This window comes from Leptidea sinapis, chromosome 47 (assembly GCF_905404315.1).
Source record: "Leptidea sinapis chromosome 47, ilLepSina1.1, whole genome shotgun sequence".
Lineage (NCBI taxonomy): Eukaryota > Metazoa > Arthropoda > Insecta > Lepidoptera > Pieridae > Leptidea > Leptidea sinapis.
The window spans coordinates 1,906,956-1,931,021 of record NC_066311.1 but is presented as its reverse complement, the minus strand read 5'-3'; the positions used below and the strand labels follow the sequence as shown (position 1 = coordinate 1,931,021).

At 46.1% G+C, this 24,066-nt stretch overlaps 1 protein-coding gene across 1 annotated transcript in view; it reads left to right on the top strand.

Annotated features, from left to right (window-relative positions):
- The window catches only part of LOC126978075 (protein mini spindles), a 57,978-nt gene that overhangs the window by 21,347 nt on the left and 12,565 nt on the right, over positions 1-24,066 (top strand). The window contains exons 17-30 of the mRNA XM_050826785.1: positions 88-267; positions 1,697-1,866; positions 2,384-2,545; positions 2,878-2,995; positions 3,229-3,346; positions 3,736-3,973; positions 6,703-6,838; positions 7,293-7,495; positions 16,190-16,324; positions 16,747-16,850; positions 17,594-17,764; positions 18,109-18,250; positions 19,911-20,093; positions 23,542-23,720. Of these exons, the coding sequence (XP_050682742.1) occupies positions 88-267; positions 1,697-1,866; positions 2,384-2,545; positions 2,878-2,995; positions 3,229-3,346; positions 3,736-3,973; positions 6,703-6,838; positions 7,293-7,495; positions 16,190-16,324; positions 16,747-16,850; positions 17,594-17,764; positions 18,109-18,250; positions 19,911-20,093; positions 23,542-23,720 (2,239 nt within the window). The remainder of the gene's footprint in view (positions 1-87; positions 268-1,696; positions 1,867-2,383; positions 2,546-2,877; positions 2,996-3,228; positions 3,347-3,735; positions 3,974-6,702; positions 6,839-7,292; positions 7,496-16,189; positions 16,325-16,746; positions 16,851-17,593; positions 17,765-18,108; positions 18,251-19,910; positions 20,094-23,541; positions 23,721-24,066) is intronic.

Here is a 24,066-nt window from a genome sequence, read left to right as displayed (position 1 = left end):
ATCAAAAACATGTTCACATCGTAACCCGCGTCACTAACGTTTTCACACTTCTTACAAATGTTGCATAAAAATAATATATTGTTGCAGCTTTCGGCGACAACAAGCAATGGATTCGTAGTGCAGCCATATCGTGTGTGGATGCGTGGTGTCGCGAGGCGGGAGCCGGCGCGGCCTTCGACGGAGAGATGATCCACGACGCGCTCAAGACCGGGTCACCCGTCCTGCGAGCGGCTCTGTTCCAGTGGCTGGCCGACAAACTGCCCGACGGTAACTACGCTATTGCTATGTCTGCAGGGACGACGACACATGAAGAGGATTAAAGTCTAAAGTCAAATAAACTTAATTCAAATAAGCTTTAACTAAGCGCTTTTGGATCGGCACTAACAACTTTTAAGTTATTTGAATTACTGAATCTACAAAATAGAGCTCGTAAAAAGAACATACATGAAACTCAACAGCCACTCTTTTCAATCACAATTTGATTGTATTTAACAATGGTTGTAAAAAGTAATATATTTAATAAACTATAAATATTAATTATCATATATTGGATGCATCAATGTTTAGAGCCTGAATTCATTGATTGTGTAAGGCTTAGTGAACATGATGGTCGTGATTACTGTCATAATTAGTAATCCAACAAATACAATCAACTATAAGGCCCGGTTTCCACCAAAGTGGAGAGGAAAGGAGATGAGAGCAGCTTTGCATTGTGAAGATGTGAGTTGTGAGAGCTCGAAATCAGTCCACAGTATGCGTAGTAATACAAAAGGAAGACGTCATGTCGTTACAAAAGATATATTTTAATTTACTTGAGGAAGAGGAAATAAACAAACTTAATTGAAAATATTATAAAATAAAATAAAAACCAACATGAATAACATGTCTCGTGGCAGAGTTTGGCGAGTTAACATGTCCTTAAGATGTCTCGTGTAGAGGTGAAACACGTGTCGAATTGTTTAAAAACAAATATTGGCGGAATTACCACTAAAGATAACAACAAAAATCTTATTTTCGAATATTTAAGTTAATGTAATTCTATAGGAATATTTTTGGAGCTTCCTCCTTTTTTTGAGTTAATACTTTGCTAAACTATTAAAGTCGGTTAAAAATATGGAAGGAATGGACAAAAAAGAGGCCCGAGAGGGCGGCGCCGCGTCGACAGACTGCAGACATGTCACATATCCGCTCCGACGCGCGGCTTACTCGAAATGAGACATCTTCTCTCCTCTCCGCTTTGGTGGAAACCAGGTCTAAAAGGTCGACCTGCCACCGACAAGCAGCACTCGTTCACGAGTTGACGTATGGACTTGACATATTTGGGGGAAGGAGATGACCCGGCATACGACGCCGCCGAAGGCCACACAAATGAGCCCGATTACTCCCATGTTTTAATTTTCTCAAATTAACTTGAAAAATACTTCTTAGTTTCTGTTACGGTCATTATTTCAACAAGTTGCTCTCACAACATGACAGCTTTTTATTACCATTGCCATGAAACCTAAAAGAAGCCAGATGTAAAGTTTTAACTCTCCTAGCAACTATCCACCTTAAAGTTCCTAATTGTACCTTAGCAAAGTGTAGACTTAGCAGACCGGCGAAGTGCAAGTCCGAAAGGTGAACGCAAATAAAGAGTCGTTCCTTTGATTGGAGTTATTATTCCGATCCGTGAGCCAGTGTCGTGACGCTGTTCCAGTGGCGGCGCGGTCGTTCCCGCGTGAGGAGCTGGCCGTGTGCGTGCCGCTGCTGTTCGCGTGCCTGGAGGAGCGCGGCGCCGACGTGCGGCGCGCGGCCAACGAGTGCGTGCTGCCCTTCATGCTGCACCTGACCTACGAGGCCATGCACAAGCAGCTGGACAAGCTGAAGGTACCCGTGGGACACATGTCCACTGCTGTACGAGGATCGATGCATGGCGATCGGCCCTACGCTGCCCTCCCCATACTAGGGCGATCTTGACCAGATTGTTGGTCCACTTTGTGTACCGACACTACGTCTTCTGGTACGTGGTTGCCATTCGAGGACTTTACTGCCCCAACGATACCTTCAAGGTCTATAAAAAAGTACTTAACGGCAACATTTTATCCAAACATGTTTCTTTTTTACTCGCAATCGTGTTGAAAAAGTGCGTATGAAACTCGCGAGCAACTTACTCAGGTACTTAGCTAATTTACTACAACCCACAACCACGTGTATAATCAGCAACTTGGCTCACTTGCATTATAAATATGCCTCTAATCGAACATCAATTATTATGCTCTTTAGTATAATAATACCGTTGCGTACTAAAACGTGCAATCCGTTATCAACGAGCTTATCAACAAATGACATACCGATTGTCGCTACAAAGTTTTACCCATTTAAATCATATAACTATTTTCCGTAGCCCGGATCAAAAACAGTGGTGCTAGCAGCGTTGGACAAGGCCCGTCCCAATCTCCCTGTAACGCCACTGCCCACCAAGGCAAAGAAAGAGGAACCCAGAGCAAAGTCTGCTGGTGCGCAGAAGAAAGAACCCGAGAAGAAAGCAGCGCCGGCCAAACCAAAGGTATGTGCTATAGTATGTTATTCCCAACAGATGATGATGAGACAACCGATGGACCAATTTATTACTGTAGTGTACGTGACAAGCTACGTCTTACGGTCGCGATTTGTATGTCACTTTGTATTAGTGTGCATTCATTGCTCAAAATAGAGGTTAAATGTCCACCTCAATTTTTTTCTACGTTTTCACAGTCTATCTAAACGTATAAATAATATAAGTTTAAATGGTTATTTACTTCTTGTACTGCAATTATTCCTAAATTTATACAGTAGAACAGATCTATTAGAATTCTCAAAGGCTATTTTAGTTGTCTATTTATGATCAACACTGTTCAGGGCCTCGTGAAGCCAATGTCGGCGGGGCGCGGCAAGAAGGAAGACGAAGATCTGACTCCGCTTCTGCCCAATAATACGGCCAAGAACCAGCGAATTGTTGATGATCAGAAGTTGAAAGGTACACATGATATTCCAATTTAATTCCAAAAATACGAAGAAGAATATTAAATATAAATGGCATTCCAAAAAGTCTGTACAACCCATATAATATAACTAATATTAAATGCAAATTTAAAACTACCTTCAAATGTGTACTTAATTCTAATAATTTTTAATTATGCTTAAGGTTAGTTTACTAAGATGCTATATAAATTAATTCTTGATTTTGATTCGATTTTTGATTGTTTACAGTACTGAAGTGGAACTTCACAACACCTCGCGAGGAGTTCTTTGAATTACTCAAGGATCAAATGAACAGTGCCGGCCTTAACAAGCAGCTCATGGCGAACATGTTCCACAGTGATTTCAGGTGAATATTTCGTCATGAACCTGGATTTCTCATGGCAATTACATTTTTAAATCAGTTTTTTCTATGACATTGAGGGACGATACGAGCAGGACGTTCAGCTGATGGTAATTGATACGCTCAGCCCATTACAATGCAGTGCCGCTCAGGATTCTTGAAAAACTTAAGAATTTTGAGTGGCACTACTATTGAGCTCGTCACCTATAGATATAAGATGTTAAGTCTGATTTGCCCAGTAGGTACTTTCTTTCACTCTCTGTATGTGATCAAACAGCCGAACATTGCATATTTGAAGTGAGGAATATCACTTAAAAATAACAAACTATGTATATTTTGAATTTCAAATCGATCTCGGCATTTATAAATTAGATATCTAATAAATTTTTTGACAGATATCACCTGAAAGCAATCGAATCACTATCAGAAGACTTACACGACAACGGGCCAGCTCTGGCGGCTAATTTGGATCTAGTACTCAAGTGGCTGACCTTGCGTTTCTTCGACACCAACCCCTCCGTGATACTCAAGGGCTTGGAGTACCTTTCCCAGGTGTTCCAATACCTCATTGAAAGTGACTACACCATGGCCGAGTATGAAGCTAACTGCTTCATACCATATCTGGTGTTGAAGGTGAGAAAATATACTTATATTTAAAAACCATCATAGGTTAGGGTAAAAAGTCTTTTCGTATATAGTATTTATAAACTTGTAATAAAATCTCTTTGGCTCTACTGTTTGTATCTGACTGGTTTCGATGACATTTACTTGCATATAGCATCCTTACACAAACAATGAATTCAAGCTCTAAATGTGGAATGTCGATGCATCTAATATATGTAATGGTTATATGACATTCCAATTATTACCAACATTCAGTTATGATAATATTATTAGAATCATTTGTAACCTGTTAATATTATATTGTTTTAGTAATTATATTTAGTATATTTTTGTAACTGTAATATTATATAATCACATGGAAAATCTTAGTGATGTCACTTTATTATGATGTTGGTAGTTTCGTATTATTAAGGTTGGTAGTAGGGTAACTGTTATCAATTGCTCTCGGCTATTGGGCACTTCTTGTTGGGGCAGTCGAAAGTATTGGAGATGCTGGCTGCTGGTCACCCAACTGTCCTATTGTTTTAAATCATTTAATGTTACTTGTATATAGTTGTGATTATAGTGAAATAATTGAATATATATATTCTATTCAAGTGGTTCGTAAAAGTGATTTTATTATATATACAATCATTTATATTTCTACAGTTTATTCTTTATTGTTTTTTATGTAATATTTGATATTATTTAAACATGATTCATATATTGGATGCAGCACCTTACGAACTAATTTGTTATGTATATTGCAGTCATTGTAAAGTACACTCTTTGAAAATAATGGCCGTTGACTTTCTTGTATGTTTTTCTCACGAGCTCCACGTTTTCCGAACATATTATGGTAAATTCAGTATTTAAAAAAAATATTTATAGTGACTATTCAAAGCGCTTATTCTAAGAATAATTGAATAAAGTTTATTTGACTTTGTCTTTTCGTAGACTTTTTGAAGTTACTAAAAACTAATTACTAAAATGTTGTTTCCAACTATTTTTACCGAAAATGTGGGACGTTTTTAGAGAAATACAATATCAGTAAGATTAGCGCAAAGTTGATTTCTAGCAGCGCTCTGGTCGCTTTGTTACAGATAAAATCAGCATTTCACTAGGTCGACAAAAGAACTAGGAATTGACCACAAAACTGTTCTGGCCCTTTTGAAAATAGCTATTTACACAAAAAAGCTTCGATATTTGAAGGTCATTCGAGCTCTCTTTGCCATTCTTTATTGAGACATAATTTTTATTTTATTTTTTATTTTATTTTTCATTTTATTTTATTTGGAAAACTTACAGTGTTACAATAACTTAATTACTAAATAATAGTGTGAACATTTTACACCATTTAATAGTTTTCGCATATTGTTTCTAATAACACATAGCGTAATATAGGTACATCTTTTTTATTTATTTTTTCTTATACAAGTATTATATATAATATGTTAATAATTACATAAGCATTACATTTATTATGTTCAGAGAGAATTTAAACACTACGTTCAATTATGTTTATAGTAACAGTTAGGGAAACACATTAAACCAGTTTTTAGTAATTTTTGATCTGATAGAATTTGTGGATGAATTAAACAGGTCAAAATCAGGAAAGCCTTTAAGATTATTTATGCAGTGAGATGCTATTGAGAAGAATGAGTTTTGTTTGTAATTTGACGCACAGTGGGGTATATGTAAATATTTAGGATGTCTTGCAGAGATTCTGGGAATATTTAAATTTATATTCGAAAGAAGATGGGGAGCGTCAATGTGACATTGTGCTATTTTTGTTAAGAATAGAATATCAGCTATTTTGCGTCTCTCGTGGAGTGGTAATATATGATATCTCCAGTATCTTGAATCATAATCATTGTCGTATGTCTTGCACTTATATTCAAGGTATTTAACAAATCTGCGTTGGATTGATTCTAATCTGTTAATATATATATCATACTGAGGGTTCCAAATTTGTGTATAATAATGAGACCGAACCATTTTTGAAGAGATAGATTATTATTTGGTGATGAAAAGTTTATTTATTTAGGATTTCTCGTATATCAAGGATAAACACCAAACTTTTTTTTTATGGAATAGGAGGACGAACGAGCGTACGGGTCACCTGGTGTTAAGTGATCACCGCCGCCCAAATTCTCTTGCAACACCAGAGGAATCACAAGAGCGTTGCCGGCCTTTAAGGAAGGTGTACGCGCTTTTTTTGACTTGTACCCATGTCGTATTGTTATAAACTTGAAAAAAAAAATATATATATAAATAAAATTCAGATATTTTGATGATACGCGAAAGATTCCTTGCGGGGATCTCGCAATTTTTTTATTGTTTCCTTATATTTAGGCTAATTATGGCTTTAACAGTATTACCATCATTGTCAGGTCTAAAAATAATAAATCGCCCTTATATAGTCTTCGACAGAAGAAGTGTATTGATAGTGCGATGTGCGTTTCCACTTTGTAGAAGGGAACCACTGTAATTCTGTTTTCTTTAACTCCCCATTCTATTATTGTGATTAAATACTATATCCTCGAAAAATAAATGCGATGAGGTGGGAAATTATCGAAGTTTCTAAAATAATAAACGCGTTCCAGTTCCATAGTAAAAATTTGAAATTGTAACAACATCATGGCCAGATTAGTTATATTTTGACCCCATAGATTGACTGACTAAAACTTTATGTTACTATAAACATATAGCTACTAATATGTAACTGTATTTATGTATTTTGTTGTATTGTATGTCAGGTAGGAGATCCAAAGGATACAGTGAGGAACGGTGTGAAGGCACTGTTCAAGCAGATTGGTGTGGTGTACTCTGTCACCAAGCTGTGTGGTTATTTGATGGAGGGACTCAAGTCTAAGAATGCCAGACAGAGAGCAGGTATGTAAATTTTTAGTCTATAAGTGTAAATCCGCTCACTACAATATAAGAACTAAAAGAATGTGCGTACACTTTTTTTAGGGCCGGCAACGCTCTTGTGCTGGTTTCCTCTGGTATTGCAGGAGAATGTGGGCAGCGGTGATCACTTAACATCAGGTGTACCATACGCTCATTTGTCCTTTCTTCCATAAATCATCATCAAAGAGTATGATTATTTGGTCAATGACCAAACAGTGTGGCTTGCAGTCTGGTGATCTTTTGGTATGGATCCATATAAAAAAGTGGTTAGTGACCCTGACTACTAATCTAGAGGTCCCGGCTTTGAATCTTGGAAGGTGCAAACATTTATGTAATGAATATATCGTTGTCTTGCAACCCATAGCAAAGGTTTATGCCTAGTTTGGGGCAAGATAATATGTGTAGTGTGTCAAACTTAAAAAAAAACACGATTTAGAATGCCTGGACTGCATCAACCACCTGATGGAGACGCACGGGTCGGCGGTGATGGCCGGAGGCGGCGTGAGCTCCGGCGCCGCGCTCAAGGAGCTGGCGCGACACATCGGGGACCGAGACAACGCCGTGCGCTCGGCCGCGCTCAACTGTCTGGCCAGCGCGTACTTCCTGGACGGAGAGAAGATCTACCGCAGCATCGGACAGGTGGGTCATGGTCACAACACAACGCGGCGCTCAAGGAGCTGGCGCGACACATCGGGGACCGAGACAACGCCGTGCGCTCGGCCGCGCTCAACTGTCTGGCCAGCGCGTACTTCCTGGACGGAGAGAAGATCTACCGCAGCATCGGACAGGTGGGTCATGGTCACAACACAACGCGGCGCTCAAGGAGCTGGCGCGACACATCGGGGACCGAGACAACGCCGTGCGCTCGGCCGCGCTCAACTGTCTGGCCAGCGCGTACTTCCTGGACGGAGAGAAGATCTACCGCAGCATCGGACAGGTGGGTCATGGTCACAACACAACGCGGCGCTCAAGGAGCTGGCGCGACACATCGGGGACCGAGACAACGCCGTGCGCTCGGCCGCGCTCAACTGTCTGGCCAGCGCGTACTTCCTGGACGGAGAGAAGATCTACCGCAGCATCGGACAGGTGGGTCATGGTCACAACACAACGCGGCGCTCAAGGAGCTGGCGCGAAACATCGGGGACCGAGACAACGCCGTGCGCTCGGCCGCGCTCAACTGTCTGGCCAGCGCGTACTTCCTGGACGGAGAGAAGATCTACCGCAGCATCGGACAGGTGGGTCATGGTCACAACACAACGCGACGCTCAAGGAGCTGGCGCGACACATCGGGGACCGAGACAACGCCGTGCGCTCGGCCGCGCTCAACTGTCTGGCCAGCGCGTACTTCCTGGACGGAGAGAAGATCTACCGCAGCATCGGACAGGTGGGTCATGGTCACAACACAACGCGGCGCTCAAGGAGCTGGCGCGACACATCGGGGACCGAGACAACGCCGTGCGCTCGGCCGCGCTCAACTGTCTGGCCAGCGCGTACTTCCTGGACGGAGAGAAGATCTACCGCAGCATCGGACAGGTGGGTCATGGTCACAACACAACGCGGCGCTCAAGGAGCTGGCGCGACACATCGGGGACCGAGACAACGCCGTGCGCTCGGCCGCGCTCAACTGTCTGGCCAGCGCGTACTTCCTGGACGGAGAGAAGATCTACCGCAGCATCGGACAGGTGGGTCATGGTCACAACACAACGCGGCGCTCAAGGAGCTGGCGCGACACATCGGGGACCGAGACAACGCCGTGCGCTCGGCCGCGCTCAACTGTCTGGCCAGCGCGTACTTCCTGGACGGAGAGAAGATCTACCGCAGCATCGGACAGGTGGGTCATGGTCACAACACAACGCGGCGCTCAAGGAGCTGGCGCGACACATCGGGGACCGAGACAACGCCGTGCGCTCGGCCGCGCTCAACTGTCTGGCCAGCGCGTACTTCCTGGACGGAGAGAAGATCTACCGCAGCATCGGACAGGTGGGTCATGGTCACAACACAACGCGGCGCTCAAGGAGCTGGCGCGACACATCGGGGACCGAGACAACGCCGTGCGCTCGGCCGCGCTCAACTGTCTGGCCAGCGCGTACTTCCTGGACGGAGAGAAGATCTACCGCAGCATCGGACAGGTGGGTCATGGTCACAACACAACGCGGCGCTCAAGGAGCTGGCGCGACACATCGGGGACCGAGACAACGCCGTGCGCTCGGCCGCGCTCAACTGTCTGGCCAGCGCGTACTTCCTGGACGGAGAGAAGATCTACCGCAGCATCGGACAGGTGGGTCATGGTCACAACACAACGCGGCGCTCAAGGAGCTGGCGCGACACATCGGGGACCGAGACAACGCCGTGCGCTCGGCCGCGCTCAACTGTCTGGCCAGCGCGTACTTCCTGGACGGAGAGAAGATCTACCGCAGCATCGGACAGGTGGGTCATGGTCACAACACAACGCGGCGCTCAAGGAGCTGGCGCGACACATCGGGGACCGAGACAACGCCGTGCGCTCGGCCGCGCTCAACTGTCTGGCCAGCGCGTACTTCCTGGACGGAGAGAAGATCTACCGCAGCATCGGACAGGTGGGTCATGGTCACAACACAACGCGGCGCTCAAGGAGCTGGCGCGACACATCGGGGACCGAGACAACGCCGTGCGCTCGGCCGCGCTCAACTATCTGGCCAGCGCGTACTTCCTGGACGGAGACAAGATCTACCGCAGCATCGGACAGGTGGGTCATGGTCACAACACAACGCGGCGCTCAAGGAGCTGGCGCGACACATCGGGGACCGAGACAACGCCGTGCGCTCGGCCGCGCTCAACTGTCTGGCCAGCGCGTACTTCCTGGACGGAGAGAAGATCTACCGCAGCATCGGACAGGTGGGTCATGGTCACAACACAACGCGGCGCTCAAGGAGCTGGCGCGACACATCGGGGACCGAGACAACGCCGTGCGCTCGGCCGCGCTCAACTGTCTGGCCAGCGCGTACTTCCTGGACGGAGAGAAGATCTACCGCAGCATCGGACAGGTGGGTCATGGTCACAACACAACGCGGCGCTCAAGGAGCTGGCGCGACACATCGGGGACCGAGACAACGCCGTGCGCTCGGCCGCGCTCAACTGTCTGGCCAGCGCGTACTTCCTGGACGGAGAGAAGATCTACCGCAGCATCGGACAGGTGGGTCATGGTCACAACACAACGCGGCGCTCAAGGAGCTGGCGCGACACATCGGGGACCGAGACAACGCCGTGCGCTCGGCCGCGCTCAACTGTCTGGCCAGCGCGTACTTCCTGGACGGAGAGAAGATCTACCGCAGCATCGGACAGGTGGGTCATGGTCACAACACAACGCGGCGCTCAAGGAGCTGGCGCGACACATCGGGGACCGAGACAACGCCGTGCGCTCGGCCGCGCTCAACTGTCTGGCCAGCGCGTACTTCCTGGACGGAGAGAAGATCTACCGCAGCATCGGACAGGTGGGTCATGGTCACAACACAACGCGGCGCTCAAGGAGCTGGCGCGACACATCGGGGACCGAGACAACGCCGTGCGCTCGGCCGCGCTCAACTGTCTGGCCAGCGCGTACTTCCTGGACGGAGAGAAGATCTACCGCAGCATCGGACAGGTGGGTCATGGTCACAACACAACGCGGCGCTCAAGGAGCTGGCGCGACACATCGGGGACCGAGACAACGCCGTGCGCTCGGCCGCGCTCAACTGTCTGGCCAGCGCGTACTTCCTGGACGGAGAGAAGATCTACCGCAGCATCGGACAGGTGGGTCATGGTCACAACACAACGCGGCGCTCAAGGAGCTGGCGCGACACATCGGGGACCGAGACAACGCCGTGCGCTCGGCCGCGCTCAACTGTCTGGCCAGCGCGTACTTCCTGGACGGAGAGAAGATCTACCGCAGCATCGGACAGGTGGGTCATGGTCACAACACAACGCGGCGCTCAAGGAGCTGGCGCGACACATCGGGGACCGAGACAACGCCGTGCGCTCGGCCGCGCTCAACTGTCTGGCCAGCGCGTACTTCCTGGACGGAGAGAAGATCTACCGCAGCATCGGACAGGTGGGTCATGGTCACAACACAACGCGGCGCTCAAGGAGCTGGCGCGACACATCGGGGACCGAGACAACGCCGTGCGCTCGGCCGCGCTCAACTGTCTGGCCAGCGCGTACTTCCTGGACGGAGAGAAGATCTACCGCAGCATCGGACAGGTGGGTCATGGTCACAACACAACGCGGCGCTCAAGGAGCTGGCGCGACACATCGGGGACCGAGACAACGCCGTGCGCTCGGCCGCGCTCAACTGTCTGGCCAGCGCGTACTTCCTGGACGGAGAGAAGATCTACCGCAGCATCGGACAGGTGGGTCATGGTCACAACACAACGCGGCGCTCAAGGAGCTGGCGCGACACATCGGGGACCGAGACAACGCCGTGCGCTCGGCCGCGCTCAACTGTCTGGCCAGCGCGTACTTCCTGGACGGAGAGAAGATCTACCGCAGCATCGGACAGGTGGGTCATGGTCACAACACAACGCGGCGCTCAAGGAGCTGGCGCGACACATCGGGGACCGAGACAACGCCGTGCGCTCGGCCGCGCTCAACTGTCTGGCCAGCGCGTACTTCCTGGACGGAGAGAAGATCTACCGCAGCATCGGACAGGTGGGTCATGGTCACAACACAACGCGGCGCTCAAGGAGCTGGCGCGACACATCGGGGACCGAGACAACGCCGTGCGCTCGGCCGCGCTCAACTGTCTGGCCAGCGCGTACTTCCTGGACGGAGAGAAGATCTACCGCAGCATCGGACAGGTGGGTCATGGTCACAACACAACGCGGCGCTCAAGGAGCTGGCGCGACACATCGGGGACCGAGACAACGCCGTGCGCTCGGCCGCGCTCAACTGTCTGGCCAGCGCGTACTTCCTGGACGGAGAGAAGATCTACCGCAGCATCGGACAGGTGGGTCATGGTCACAACACAACGCGGCGCTCAAGGAGCTGGCGCGACACATCGGGGACCGAGACAACGCCGTGCGCTCAGCCGCGCTCAACTGTCTGGCCAGTGCGTACTTCCTAGACGGAGAGAAGATCACCGCAGCATCGGACTGGTGGGTCACAAACACACGTTCGGCACAAAGAGTTCTAAAATTGGGTCGTTTTTGATGTTTATATATTATTATTTTTTTATGAAAATAAGGGACGCGACCGCAGGACGTTAAGCTAATGGTAATTGATACGCCCTCCCTATTACAATGCAGCAGCAGCACAGGATTCTTGAAAAACCCCAAAGATTCTGAGCGGCATTATAACTGCGCTCGCCACCTTGAAACATAAGATGTTAAGTCTCATTTGCCCAGTAATTCCACTAGCTACGGGCCTGCAGACCGAAACACAGTAATGTTTACATATTACTGCTTCACGGCAGAAATAGGTGCTGTTGTGGTACCCATAATCTAGCCGGCATCCTGTGCGAAGGAGCCTCCCACCGGTATTAATGTTAGTTTTCCAATCACAGCACTAAAGCGCATAATGATCAACGTTGAATGTTTCAACTACAGCAGCGCTTCGCACAATCGAGCACTCTCAAAAAGTACTCCAAGTTCCTCATGATGCTTGCAAGGAGTGATAGCGCCATGTTGGGTCCTCACGGACACAACCGAATTGGGCCAGCACGCCCGGAGAAATACCACTCCCCCGCTCGAAACCGGCGTGAAATAGCGGCTATGCCGCTGTGTTTCGTCTGGGTTGGCGTGTGCGTTTACGTCAGGGGGGATGTCTGTTCTCGACGCCTGAGTTTTCTTGAAGGACAGGACCTATTCATCATCTGGCTGCGTGTAGACTGCGATGACCATCTGCGAAACTACGCATGCCTGTATAGGTCCCATAGCGGTAACGCAGAGACTGACCGGCTCCTCGAACACATCCAAATGGCTACAGATTCCGTGTTGGAGCAGATCCCCACTGCAGAGATCGTGTTTCTTGGCGATTTTAACGCCCACCACGCCGAATTTCTAGGCTCACGTACCACCGATCATGCAGGGAGATCTGTTCACGAGTTCGCCTTAGCATATGGTCTGACGCAACTGGTTATTGCGCCAACGCGAATCCCAGATATGCAAGATCATACACCTTCACTGTTGGACCTTCTGTTGACCTCACATCCGGACGGCTACCTAGTTTCTGTTGACCCTCCTCTGGGATCGTCGGACCATTGCCTGATTCGGAGCACCGTGCCGATCACGCGCCTAACACGGCCCCGCTTCTTAGGCTGTCGCCGTGTGTGGCACTATAGGTCAGCAGAGTGGGACGAGATGCGGTGCTTTTTTGCATCCTACCCCCACGGGTGCCTCCACAGGCAGATCTGTTTTTCTCTGGGAGATCCAGATGCCGCTGCAGACGCTGTTGCTGATGTGGTACTGCAAGGTATGGAACTCTTCATTCCATCCTCCTCTGTGCCTATCGGTGGCAGGTCCCAACCATGATTTGACCGCTCCTGCAAAATGGCCTCTCGACGAAAGCAGGAGTGCTATCAGGCTTGGGTCAATGCGGTGGTATCTAAGGATGTGAATTCCAGCGAACTTAAAAAACACTACAATCATGCCTCCAGGTCCTTCAAAAGAGTTATTGCTGACGGGAAGTCGAAGCACCTTGGCAGAATTGGCGAGAGACTTGCACGCCTTCCCTCGGGAACTCGTGCGTTCTGGTCGCTCGCCAAGGCTATCCAAGGAAACTTTTGCCAGCTAGCCATTCCGCCACTGCACAGGGATAATGACGAGTCATTATCCCTGGCCTATGACGCGAAAGAGAAAGCTGATCTCTTTGGCTTCTCGCTTCTCTCTTCGCGTCCAACTCGACTGTGGATGACCAAGGTGCACCACCACCGCATATTCCGCGGTGCGATTCATATATGCCGGAGGTAAAAATCCGGCATGGTGCCGTGCTTAAGGCGCTTCTCACCTTGGACTTTCACAAATCGAGCGGGCCCGATGGCATTCCCCCGATAGTGCTGCGGACATGTGCTCCGGAACTGGCGCCGGTCCTTACCCGTCTTTTCCGGCTCTCCTACTCATCAGGCGTAGTCCCGAAATTATGGAAGGCGGCTTTAGTGCACCCGATCCCTAAGAAAGGTGTACGCTCAGACCCGTCCAACTACCGCCCCATTGCCATTACCTCCATTTTCTCCAAAGTAATGGAGCCGATTATCAACCGCCAGCTCTTGGGATACCTAGAGGGGCACCAGCTGATCATCGACTGCCAGTACGGTTTCCGTCAGGGTCGCTCAGCTGGTGATCTTCTTGGATACCTCACCCATAAATGGGCGCAAGCGGTTGATTCGAAGGGAGAGGCGTTGGCGGTGAGTTTGGACATAGCGAAGGCCTTCGATCGGGTGTGGCATAAAGCGCTTATAGCGAAACTGCCATCCTATGGGCTTCCCGAGAAATTGTGCAAATGGGTCACTAGCTTTTTGGCTGATCGGAGCATCAAGGTTGTTATTAACGGTGCATGCTCCGACTTAAAACCCATAAACGCTGGTGTCCCGCAAGGCTATGTGCTATCCCCTACGCTGTTTCTTCTGCATATCAATGATATGCTGCAAATCATCAATATTCATTGCTATGCAGACGACAGCACAGGGTATGCTTCCTACACCGGGCGTGCCAACATATCCAGGGATAGCGTTGACGAGAACCGGAACAAACTTGTGTCGGAAAGACACAAGTTTGTGCGTTCACTAAAAAGTCTCCCTTTGTCGTATCCCCTCGAATCGAGATCACTCCCCTAACTGCCACAGCCTGTATTGGTATACTTGGCGTCGATATATCGAGCGACGGTCAGTTCCGTGGTCACTTGGAAAAGAAGGCCAAACTGGCCTCTAAAAAGCTTGGTGTACTCAGTAAGGCGAGACAGTGCTTCACTAAAAGCCACTGCCTGCAACTTTATAAGGCGCAAATTCGACCTCACATGGAGTACTGTTTTCATCTCTGGGCGGGTGCTCCCCAGTACCAGCTTTTTCCATTTGACCGCATACAACGAAGAGCGGCTCGAATCATCGACGATCAAGTCATCTCCGATCGGCTTGATTCTCTAGCATTGCGTAGAGATGTGGGTTCTCTCTGCATCATCTACCGCATTTATCACGGGGAGTGCTCAGAGAAGCTGTTCGGGTTGATTCCAGCGGCCGAATTCCACCACCGGACATTACGTGCAAAGTACCATCCGCATCACGTAGACGTCTGGCATTCCACAACGGCGCGTTTTGTTCGAAATTTCTTGCCTCGCACAGCCACTTTGTGGAATCAACTACCGGCAGCGGTCTTCCCGAACAGATACGACTTAGGGACCTTCAAGAAAAAAGCATACTCCCACCTTAAAGGCCGGCAACGCATTTCTTGACACACCTGTTGTTGCGGATGTCCATGGGCGGTTGCCTCACCTCTCCCCATCCCGTGAGCCGCTTGCCCGTTTGCCCCCTCTCATATAAAAAAAAATCGATACCAACTCAGTGGCAGAAATTTTATAAGTGTTTCTTTCAAGTTGGCATTGATCGAAATTTTATTTATGTAATATTGTTTATTGTTGAAAAAATTTGCTAATTCAGATTGTGTTAAAGAAATATATAAGTATCGATGAAGGTACACACATGTTTACCTAATTTTTATTCAACACTGAACTTAGCACACTCTGCTGGTGCATTTGAAAACTAATTCACTTTCCAACTAAGCATCACCACAATTCGGCATTGTGCGCCACTGAGTCGCATTATGCATCGACAATCGGGCATCTTCATTGAAACGCTAATCAGAGTTGATGACTGCTCATATATTGCCTTAGTCATTTGATGGTTTATTGTTTAAATATTAGTACATATCTATAATTTAGATTTATTTATTGGATTTTAATCTATATTCAAAGAACATTCATTAAAATCTGTGACAGGTTATATTATATCGGAATTTTTTAACAAATTAATAGAAATACTGACATAATAGAAGAGTTATTCAAAATCCGTCATTATACGTATTCCAGCAATGACAATAATGAATTTATCAATTAATCCTATTGCTGAAAAAAGCTATGATTGAGGTCTGCACATGGTTCGTGAGCAATGTCACTATCAGGTAAATATATCAATTACAAAATAGTTTTTTTTTATATATAAGAGGTGGTAAACGGCCAAAAGGCTCTCGGGATGGGGAGTGGTGAAAAACAGATGTCAAGAGATGCGTTGCCGGCCCTAAAGGAGTATGCTCTTTTTTTTGAAGGCCCCTAAGTCGTATCGGTTAGGGAAAACAGCAGTGTGATATAATTTTTAGTGTGAAATTGTTATTCCAGTTGTCAGACAAGGATCTATCACTGCTGGAGGAACGTATCAAGCGTGCGGGCAAGACTCGCAGCGCGGAGGCGCGTCGGGCGATGGTGGTGCCTCTGTCGGCGACCGGGCGTCCGGTGTACCAGCTCCCTGTTGAGGTATGTCCTGACATATTGTGTAATTTCAGTCCTGTTATATAAATACACAAACTACATATATAACTTTGTAATCCCTTATATTTTATAGAGGATTACAAAGCTATTGATGCAGTTAATGTTTGTGTGGCAAGCTTACATGGCAACTTCACGTTCTCTAATAATATTGCCGGAAAATTAAAAGCGGAAGACTACCTACAAAATAAGAAAAGCTCATAAGACAGAGAGTGGGCTTTAAGAAAATCCGCTTTGGGTATTCAAGAAGTACAAGGTACCGGAAAGAAAAAAAGCACATATGTATTTCTTGTGAGATACATTGTATTTAAATTTAAAAAGAGATACATTGTGTCATGTTGGGAGACTTGTTTTTTTTTTACAAGTTATGTTTTTGATGGCTTTAATTAACATGACAATCATGATTGCAGGAGCCAGAGCGAGTGATCACAGTGGACACAACACCAGGTGAAGAATATGAAGATGAAGAGCCAGATGAGCAACCGCCTGTGCCTATACCCGTTGATCATCAACCGTATGTGTTTTATGAAAGTTTTTATCAATGTTTAAAGGTTCCGTATCTCTCATGAACAATAGAACTTTTATAAGATCACTTATACCTCCGCTGTCCATCTGTAGAGACTGTTGTTTCTCAGGAACGCGTAGAGGTAACACGTTGAAATTGACATCAAATACTTAAGTCTCTCTATAGGAGCTATAAAAATACAAATTTCTAAATCAAGCCAATGTAAATTACAACGCATTGAGATTCCTGTATAAAAGTCTCACAGACTTGTCCACTTCTCTATGAAGTAGGAGCACAAACAAACAGTATACCCTGATACTATGTCCACATATATCACCGTCGGTCATACTCTATTACAACACTAGAGGAATGACAAGAGCGTTGCCATTTGCCGACCTTAATCGACCGACTTTCGAAGATTCATAGTTATTACTGGCTCTAGCGGTAGGTCGAAGTAAGTACTAAATTTAAAATTAAAAAAACAGTTTTACTTAGATGAAAATGTTTTTAATTTGTGGTCTTGTACTCATAATTTATGAACACATTGCTCGTATGAAAGTATCTTTCTTAGATAATTTAAACGTCCAGATAGACTGTGGAAGCTGTAAAAACGTCGCAAAAAATTTATGGTTGGCAGTAAACGTCTAATTTGAGCAATGCACGCACACTAACACAAAGTGAGAACCAAATCGCGAGTGTAGGTATAATATTGATGTTTCATGAGTAGTAGTACAATGTATTCATTGTTACAGGACGGCAGCAAGTCCAGAGTCAAAGGTGGTGCGTGGACCATTTGGACTGGACCCAGAGCTGATTGCCCAGTTGGATGCAGCGGCACCCGTCCGCAGGGCCCCGGAAATTTCCAAATTAGACATTGAATTCCTCGAGGAGCCGGTCAAAACTCCGAGAGCTACAAAAACTAAGTAATTATTCAGCTTACGTAAGTTGGTTAACGTCAATATATTATGAGGATGGTGCTCAAAGGTTTGTAAGTGATCATTGTATCTTTTCAGTTATCAAATGATGAATAATTTACTTTAAGCACGATTGCCGCAAGCTATACCATTTTAAGAATATTTTTGCTGCTTTTTACAAAGTCAAATACAACAAGTCAACAGTAGTGACGTCACACTTTTTAAAGGCTCATACTTCGACATATAGTATTAACTTGAGGACATTCCGATACAATTATTATAAACGTAACATTAACTTGTGGTTGTATATATGTCTTCCATCCTGGTAACAATGTGGTAATCTATTATCTTAGTCCGTGCCCCAGCGTGGTCCAGTCTCCTCCGCGCGGGATGCCGGCGGCCCCGGGCCCCGCGCCGGCGCCCCCGGGCCCCGCGCCGCTCGGAGACTCGCAACTGGCCGACACCATACACACTATCGCCAGTCCGGACTTGAATGTAAGTTCCCGCAACTTTAATACGAACAAATACATACTGCAACAAAGCAATAAATACTTCAATATGCGGCTTGAAGGACCAATAATTCTAAATCAATTTTTTTTTCAAAATAGCTTATGAAATCACTTTTTGAACATCAATTCTCCTTTTTTATTATAAAATTTCGTTACAATCAATATTCGAATCTGTGGTTTCATTAAGAAAGTCATTTATGTTATAATAAACTTTTCGTAACGTTTTTTAACGATTCTTTTAAATTTCGTAGGACATTTGCTTTGAACATTTTGTTGAACTTATTGTAAAAGCATCCGAATCGCCGTACTACTACTCGGCTAAGTTTATGTTTGTTCCTGGTATCAAAATCATGATTATCACAGTTTTTAGAAAATTTGCTTGTGTGCCTATATACACACATATCAAGAATATATTGAGAGACATCAGTTAAAATGTTTATATTTTTTAATTTTTCTTTTAATGATTCCTTGACCTACTTTATAGATATGTGGTAGCTTTTAATTGGCCTTATGTTTATTCACATGCTTTAACTGTATTGTGTTTATGGCTGTTAGCTTCCCTAGTAAAATACAATAAAAATAAATAATTATAAAATAGCGCGATAAGCCCTCTTCTGCAACAATATTGTTTTAAATTCGAATGTAGACGATTTGAATTTAATTAACGGCAAGATATTCACCATATGGTATAATTATAAAAATTAAAGTGAATAACTGATATATACACATATTATAATATAATGTAATATACATTAAATATAGTTTAACACAGCAATCATAAGCTGCACATTGCTTTCTTACGTAATAGTTACTGTTAAACGTTTGATCTATTAGAAGAGAAAAAAACTATTTTCAAAATGTTTAACTCTAACATATACCTTTAACCTACATATTTCACAACCAAGCAATTGTTATATTGTAATGGCGGACAAAGACAAATAGCGACAAATCATATCTGTGTTCAATTTAAAAGAAACTAGAGGGCCCTATTTCAACCGTTATGATAAATAAGATTATAATATTAAACACATATTACGACAATTGCCTAACAAAAGAATTTGATTGTTTTCTATAGACGTAAGTGTTTATCTCTCTTGTATATTTCATCTGTGGCTAATATTTCACAATTAATTAAGGTTTATGTTTATAAGTTAGTTATAGTAAAATGATATTGTGTTGCTGTTTGTTGGTCCTAATGAAGTAAATAAAAAAAACTCATTAATCACTGAACATTTTCTGTGTTATTATTACAAAAAAGTTAAACATGTGTTTAATATTACAAATCTATGTCTTTCTGTTGTTTAGCGTACAACAATAACAATCTTTAGACATTGCTTATATTTAAACACGAGTTGAACCATATTCATATGGAAGATTTAGATTATATGATGACAGATAGATGACAGCTGACATAAATTGCGTTCCGTTCCTTTAATTATACCTGTACACTTCAGTTTGTTGTGTTTTGCGACGTTATAATTAAACACAAGCTAAACACTGTTTTGTAAAAGAAAAAGTTCAACTCCATTTTAGACGTCGTTATTGTTAGGTCGCTGGCGTAGTTATAGTTAAGTCACTGTCTAACAAAACACGTGTTTGAGCCATGTTTAAATATTTTTTTCGTAATAAGACCATTTGAATTCCAGGCCGCTATTAGAGCCCTGCACCAGATATCAGTAGCGATACAGTCGGGCCGCAGCGCAGCCCTGGCGTCACACGAGGCCCTGTTGGTATCCGCAGTGAGCACACAATTCCGCAGACTGCGTACGTCACCCACCAACCCTCAGACGTTTGCCGCCTACAAGTACTTGGTCGGAGTGTTGAATACGGTAAATATCTAGAATGTGATAATCCAATTTTTTGCCCTATCTTGAGTGGAAAAGTGAGTCTCGTGCCAGAATTTGGCGAGTCAACAACTCGTGTAATGATATGATAATCAATCTATTTGTTCGTACTTAATGCTCTGCAGTCATTGTCGTACAATAAACAGCTAGACTTTTTTTTATGAAAATAAGGGACGAGACGAATAGGACGTTCAGCTGATGTTATTTGATACGCCCTGCTCATTACGATGTGGTGCCGCTCAGGATTTTTGAAAAACCCAAAAATTCTGAGCGGCACTATAATTGCGTTCGTCACCTTGAGACATACGATGTTAAGTCTCACTTGCCCTTGTCTCACTAACTACGGCGTCCTTCAGACCGAAACACATTACTGTTCCACGGCAGAAATAGGCCGACGCCTACACAACGACTTGGTACCAATAATCTAGCCGGCATTCTGTGCAAAGGAGCCTCCTACTGGAAAATTCCTATCTCTATTAAATCGACTCCCAATCACCTATTAAAAGGTCGTCAAAAATGACCGAGTGGCGTTGAAATACGTATACATTAACTTAAAAATAACGTTAAAACATTAGTTTAAATTAACACCATATATCGTGGCAGTAATGTTCAAAGCGCAGTCGCGAACACGAGGTAGGAACATTTTGGTTTAGCAATGGAAATGATTTAAAACATCAAGTGAGTTACACAATTTTGTTAATATAAAGAAGCACGTACATTTAAGTTTGAATATGCACATTAGCTGTGGACCTTTGCAACATCAGGGGGCTTCGATCAAATTTAAATGCAGTCCACTTTCATCTAGAGACGGCGAAGCGGGACCTGCTCTTTTTAACCGTGACACAGATATCCTCTCTGACATCTTACCTTTCATACACGGGGTATAATTTGGAACATATATCGCGGGCTGGCGTGTGCGCTTACGTTAGGGAGGATGTCTGTTCTCGACGCCTGAGTTTTCTTGAAGGACAGGATCAATCCATTATCTGGCTGCGTGTAGACTACAACGACCATCCGCGAATCAACGCATGCCTGTATAGGTCCCATAAAGGTAACGAGACTGACCGGCTTCTCGAGCTCATCCAAATAGCTACAGATTCCGTGTTGGAGCAGATCCCCACTGCAGAGATCGTGTTTCTTGGCGATTTTAACGGCCACCACGCCGAATGGCTTACGTACCACCGATCATGCAGGGAGATCTGTTCACGACTTCGCCTTAGCATAAGGTTTTACGCAACTGGTTATTGGGCCAACGCAAATCCCAGATGTGGAAGATCATACACCTTCACTGTTGGACCTTCTGTTGACCTCACTTCCGGACGGCTCCCTAGTTTCAGTTGACTCTCCTCTGGGATCGTCGGACCACTGCCTGAGCCGGAGCCCCGTGCCAATCACGTGCCTAGCACGGCCCCGTTTTTTAGGTTGTCGCCGCGTGTGGCACTATAGGTCAGAAGAGTGGGTTGAGATGCGGTACTTTTTTGCATCCTACCCGTGGAGGCAGATCTGTTTTTCGCTGGGTGATCCAGATGCCGCTGCTGGAGCTGTTGCTAATGTGGTACAGCAAGGTATGGAACTCTTCATTCCATCCTGCTCTGTGCTTATCGGTGGCAGGTCCAAACCATGGTTTGACCGCTCCTGCAAAATGGCCTCTCGCCGAAAGCATGAGTGCTACCGAAGAATTCCAGAGAACTTAAAAAATACTGCAATCATGCCTCCACGACCCTCAAAAGAGTTATTACTGACGCCAAGTCGAAGCACATTGGCAGAATTGGCGAGAGACTAGCACGCCTTCCCTCGGGAACTCGTGCGTTCTGGTCGCTCGCCAAGGCTGTCCAAGAAAACTTATACCAGCCAGCAATTCCGCCACTGCATAGGGACGACGACTCGCTGGCCCATGACGCGAAAGAGAAAGCTGATCTCCTGGGCTCCCTCTTCGCGTCCAACTCGACTCTGGATGACCAAGGTGCACCACCACTGCATATTCCGCGGTGCCAGTCATACATGCCGGAGGTAAAAATCCGGCATGGTGCCGTGCTTAAGCCGCTTCTCACCTTGGACATTTATAAATCGAGCGGGCCCGATGGCATTCCCCCGATCGTGCTGCGGACATGTGCTCCGGAACTGGCGCCGGTCCTTATCCGTCTTTTCCGGCTATCCTACTTACCAGGCGTAGTCCCGATTATGGAAGGCGGCTTTAGTGCACCCAATCCCTAAGAAAGGTGTACGCTCGGATCCATCCAAATACCGCCCCATTGCCATTACCTCCATTTTCTCCAAAGTAATGGAGTCGATCATCAACCGCCAACTATTGGGATGCTCCGACTTAAAACCCATAAACGCTGGTGTCCCGCAAGGCTGCGTGCTATCCCATACACTGTTTCTTCTGCATATCCACGATATGCTGCAAATCAACAGTATTCATTGCTATGAACGCGACAGCACAGGGCATGCTTCCTACACCAGCCGGGCCAACATTTCCCGGGAAAGCGTCGACGAAAACCGGAGCAAACTTGTGTCTAAAATTGAGACCATGCTTTGCAAAGTCTCGGAATGGGGCCGACAAAATTTTGTCTAATTCAACTCCAAGAAGACACAAATTTGTGCGTTCACCGCTAAAAAGTCTCCTTTCGTCGTTTCCCCTCGATTCGAGTTCACTCCTCTGACACAGCCTGTATTAGCATACTTGGCGTCAATATATCGAGCGACGTTTCGTTCAGTTCCGTAGTCACTTGGAAGAGAAGGACAAACTGGCCTCTAAAAAGCTTGGTGTACTCAGTAAGGCGAGACAGTACTTCACTAAAACCCCCGCCTGCAACTGTATAAGGCGCAAATTTGGCCTCACATGGGATACTGGTCTCACCTCCCCAGTACCAGCTTCTTCCATTTGACCGCATACAACGAAGAGCGGCTAGAATCATCGACGATCACGCCTCCGATCGGCTTGATCCTTTGGCCTTGCGTAGAGATGTAGGTTCTCTCTGTACCTTCTACCACATTTATCCTGAGGAGTGCTCAGCGGAGCTGTTCAGGATGATTCCAGCGGCCGAATTCCACAACTGCGCGTTTTGCACGATAAGTCTTGCCTCGCAAAGCTACTTTGTGGAATCAAATAGTGGCTGCGGTTTTCCCGAACCGATACGACTTAGGGACCTTCAAGAAAAGAGCATACCTTAAAGGCCGGCAACGCATCTCTTAACACCTGTTGTTGCAGATGTCCATATGCGGTTGCCTCACCTCTCTCCATCCCGTGAGCCTCTTGCCGGTTTGCCCCCTCTTCTATATAAAAAAAATACGTAGATGAAAGTTCCTTGAAAACCACACTGTGGAGGACCGCCACACGTGCAGAGAGGGTGGGGAAATGAAATCCTCAATAAATACATAAATATTGATAAAAGTTGATAATAATATGATTGTTTATCACCACTGCCTACAGTTGTACGAGACTGCTGGTTGCGGGTACCAGGTGGGCGAGGCGGCCCTGGTCGCGCTGCTCAGCGAGCTGCTGCTGGTGTTGGTGTCGACGGCGGACGGCGGCGACGACCGCCTCGTGCGCGTTCTCAACAACGTATGCGTGCGCGTGCTCGAGAACTCGCCCCGGACTGCGTTATTATGGTACCTCATTGAGAACGTTCCGTAGCCGTCATTCATTCATCAGCCGGAAGACGTCCACTGCTGGACAAAGGCCTCTCCCAAAGATCTCCACGACGATCGGTCCTGCGCTGCCCTCATCCAACGTATTCCTGCGATCTTGACCAGATCGTCGGTCAATCTTGTGGGGGGCCTGCCAACACTGCCTCTTCGTTTGTGGTAGCGCTGCCGCACCCAGGCATTCTTAGCACCCCCAGCCCCGTCGCTTATGTGGCTGTTACCGTGGCCACCACGAGCGGGGCCGCCGGGGACTGTGACCCGGGGCCTTATAGTGTCTTGTCATATTTTTTTTTTGCGGGTTTTTTGCCAT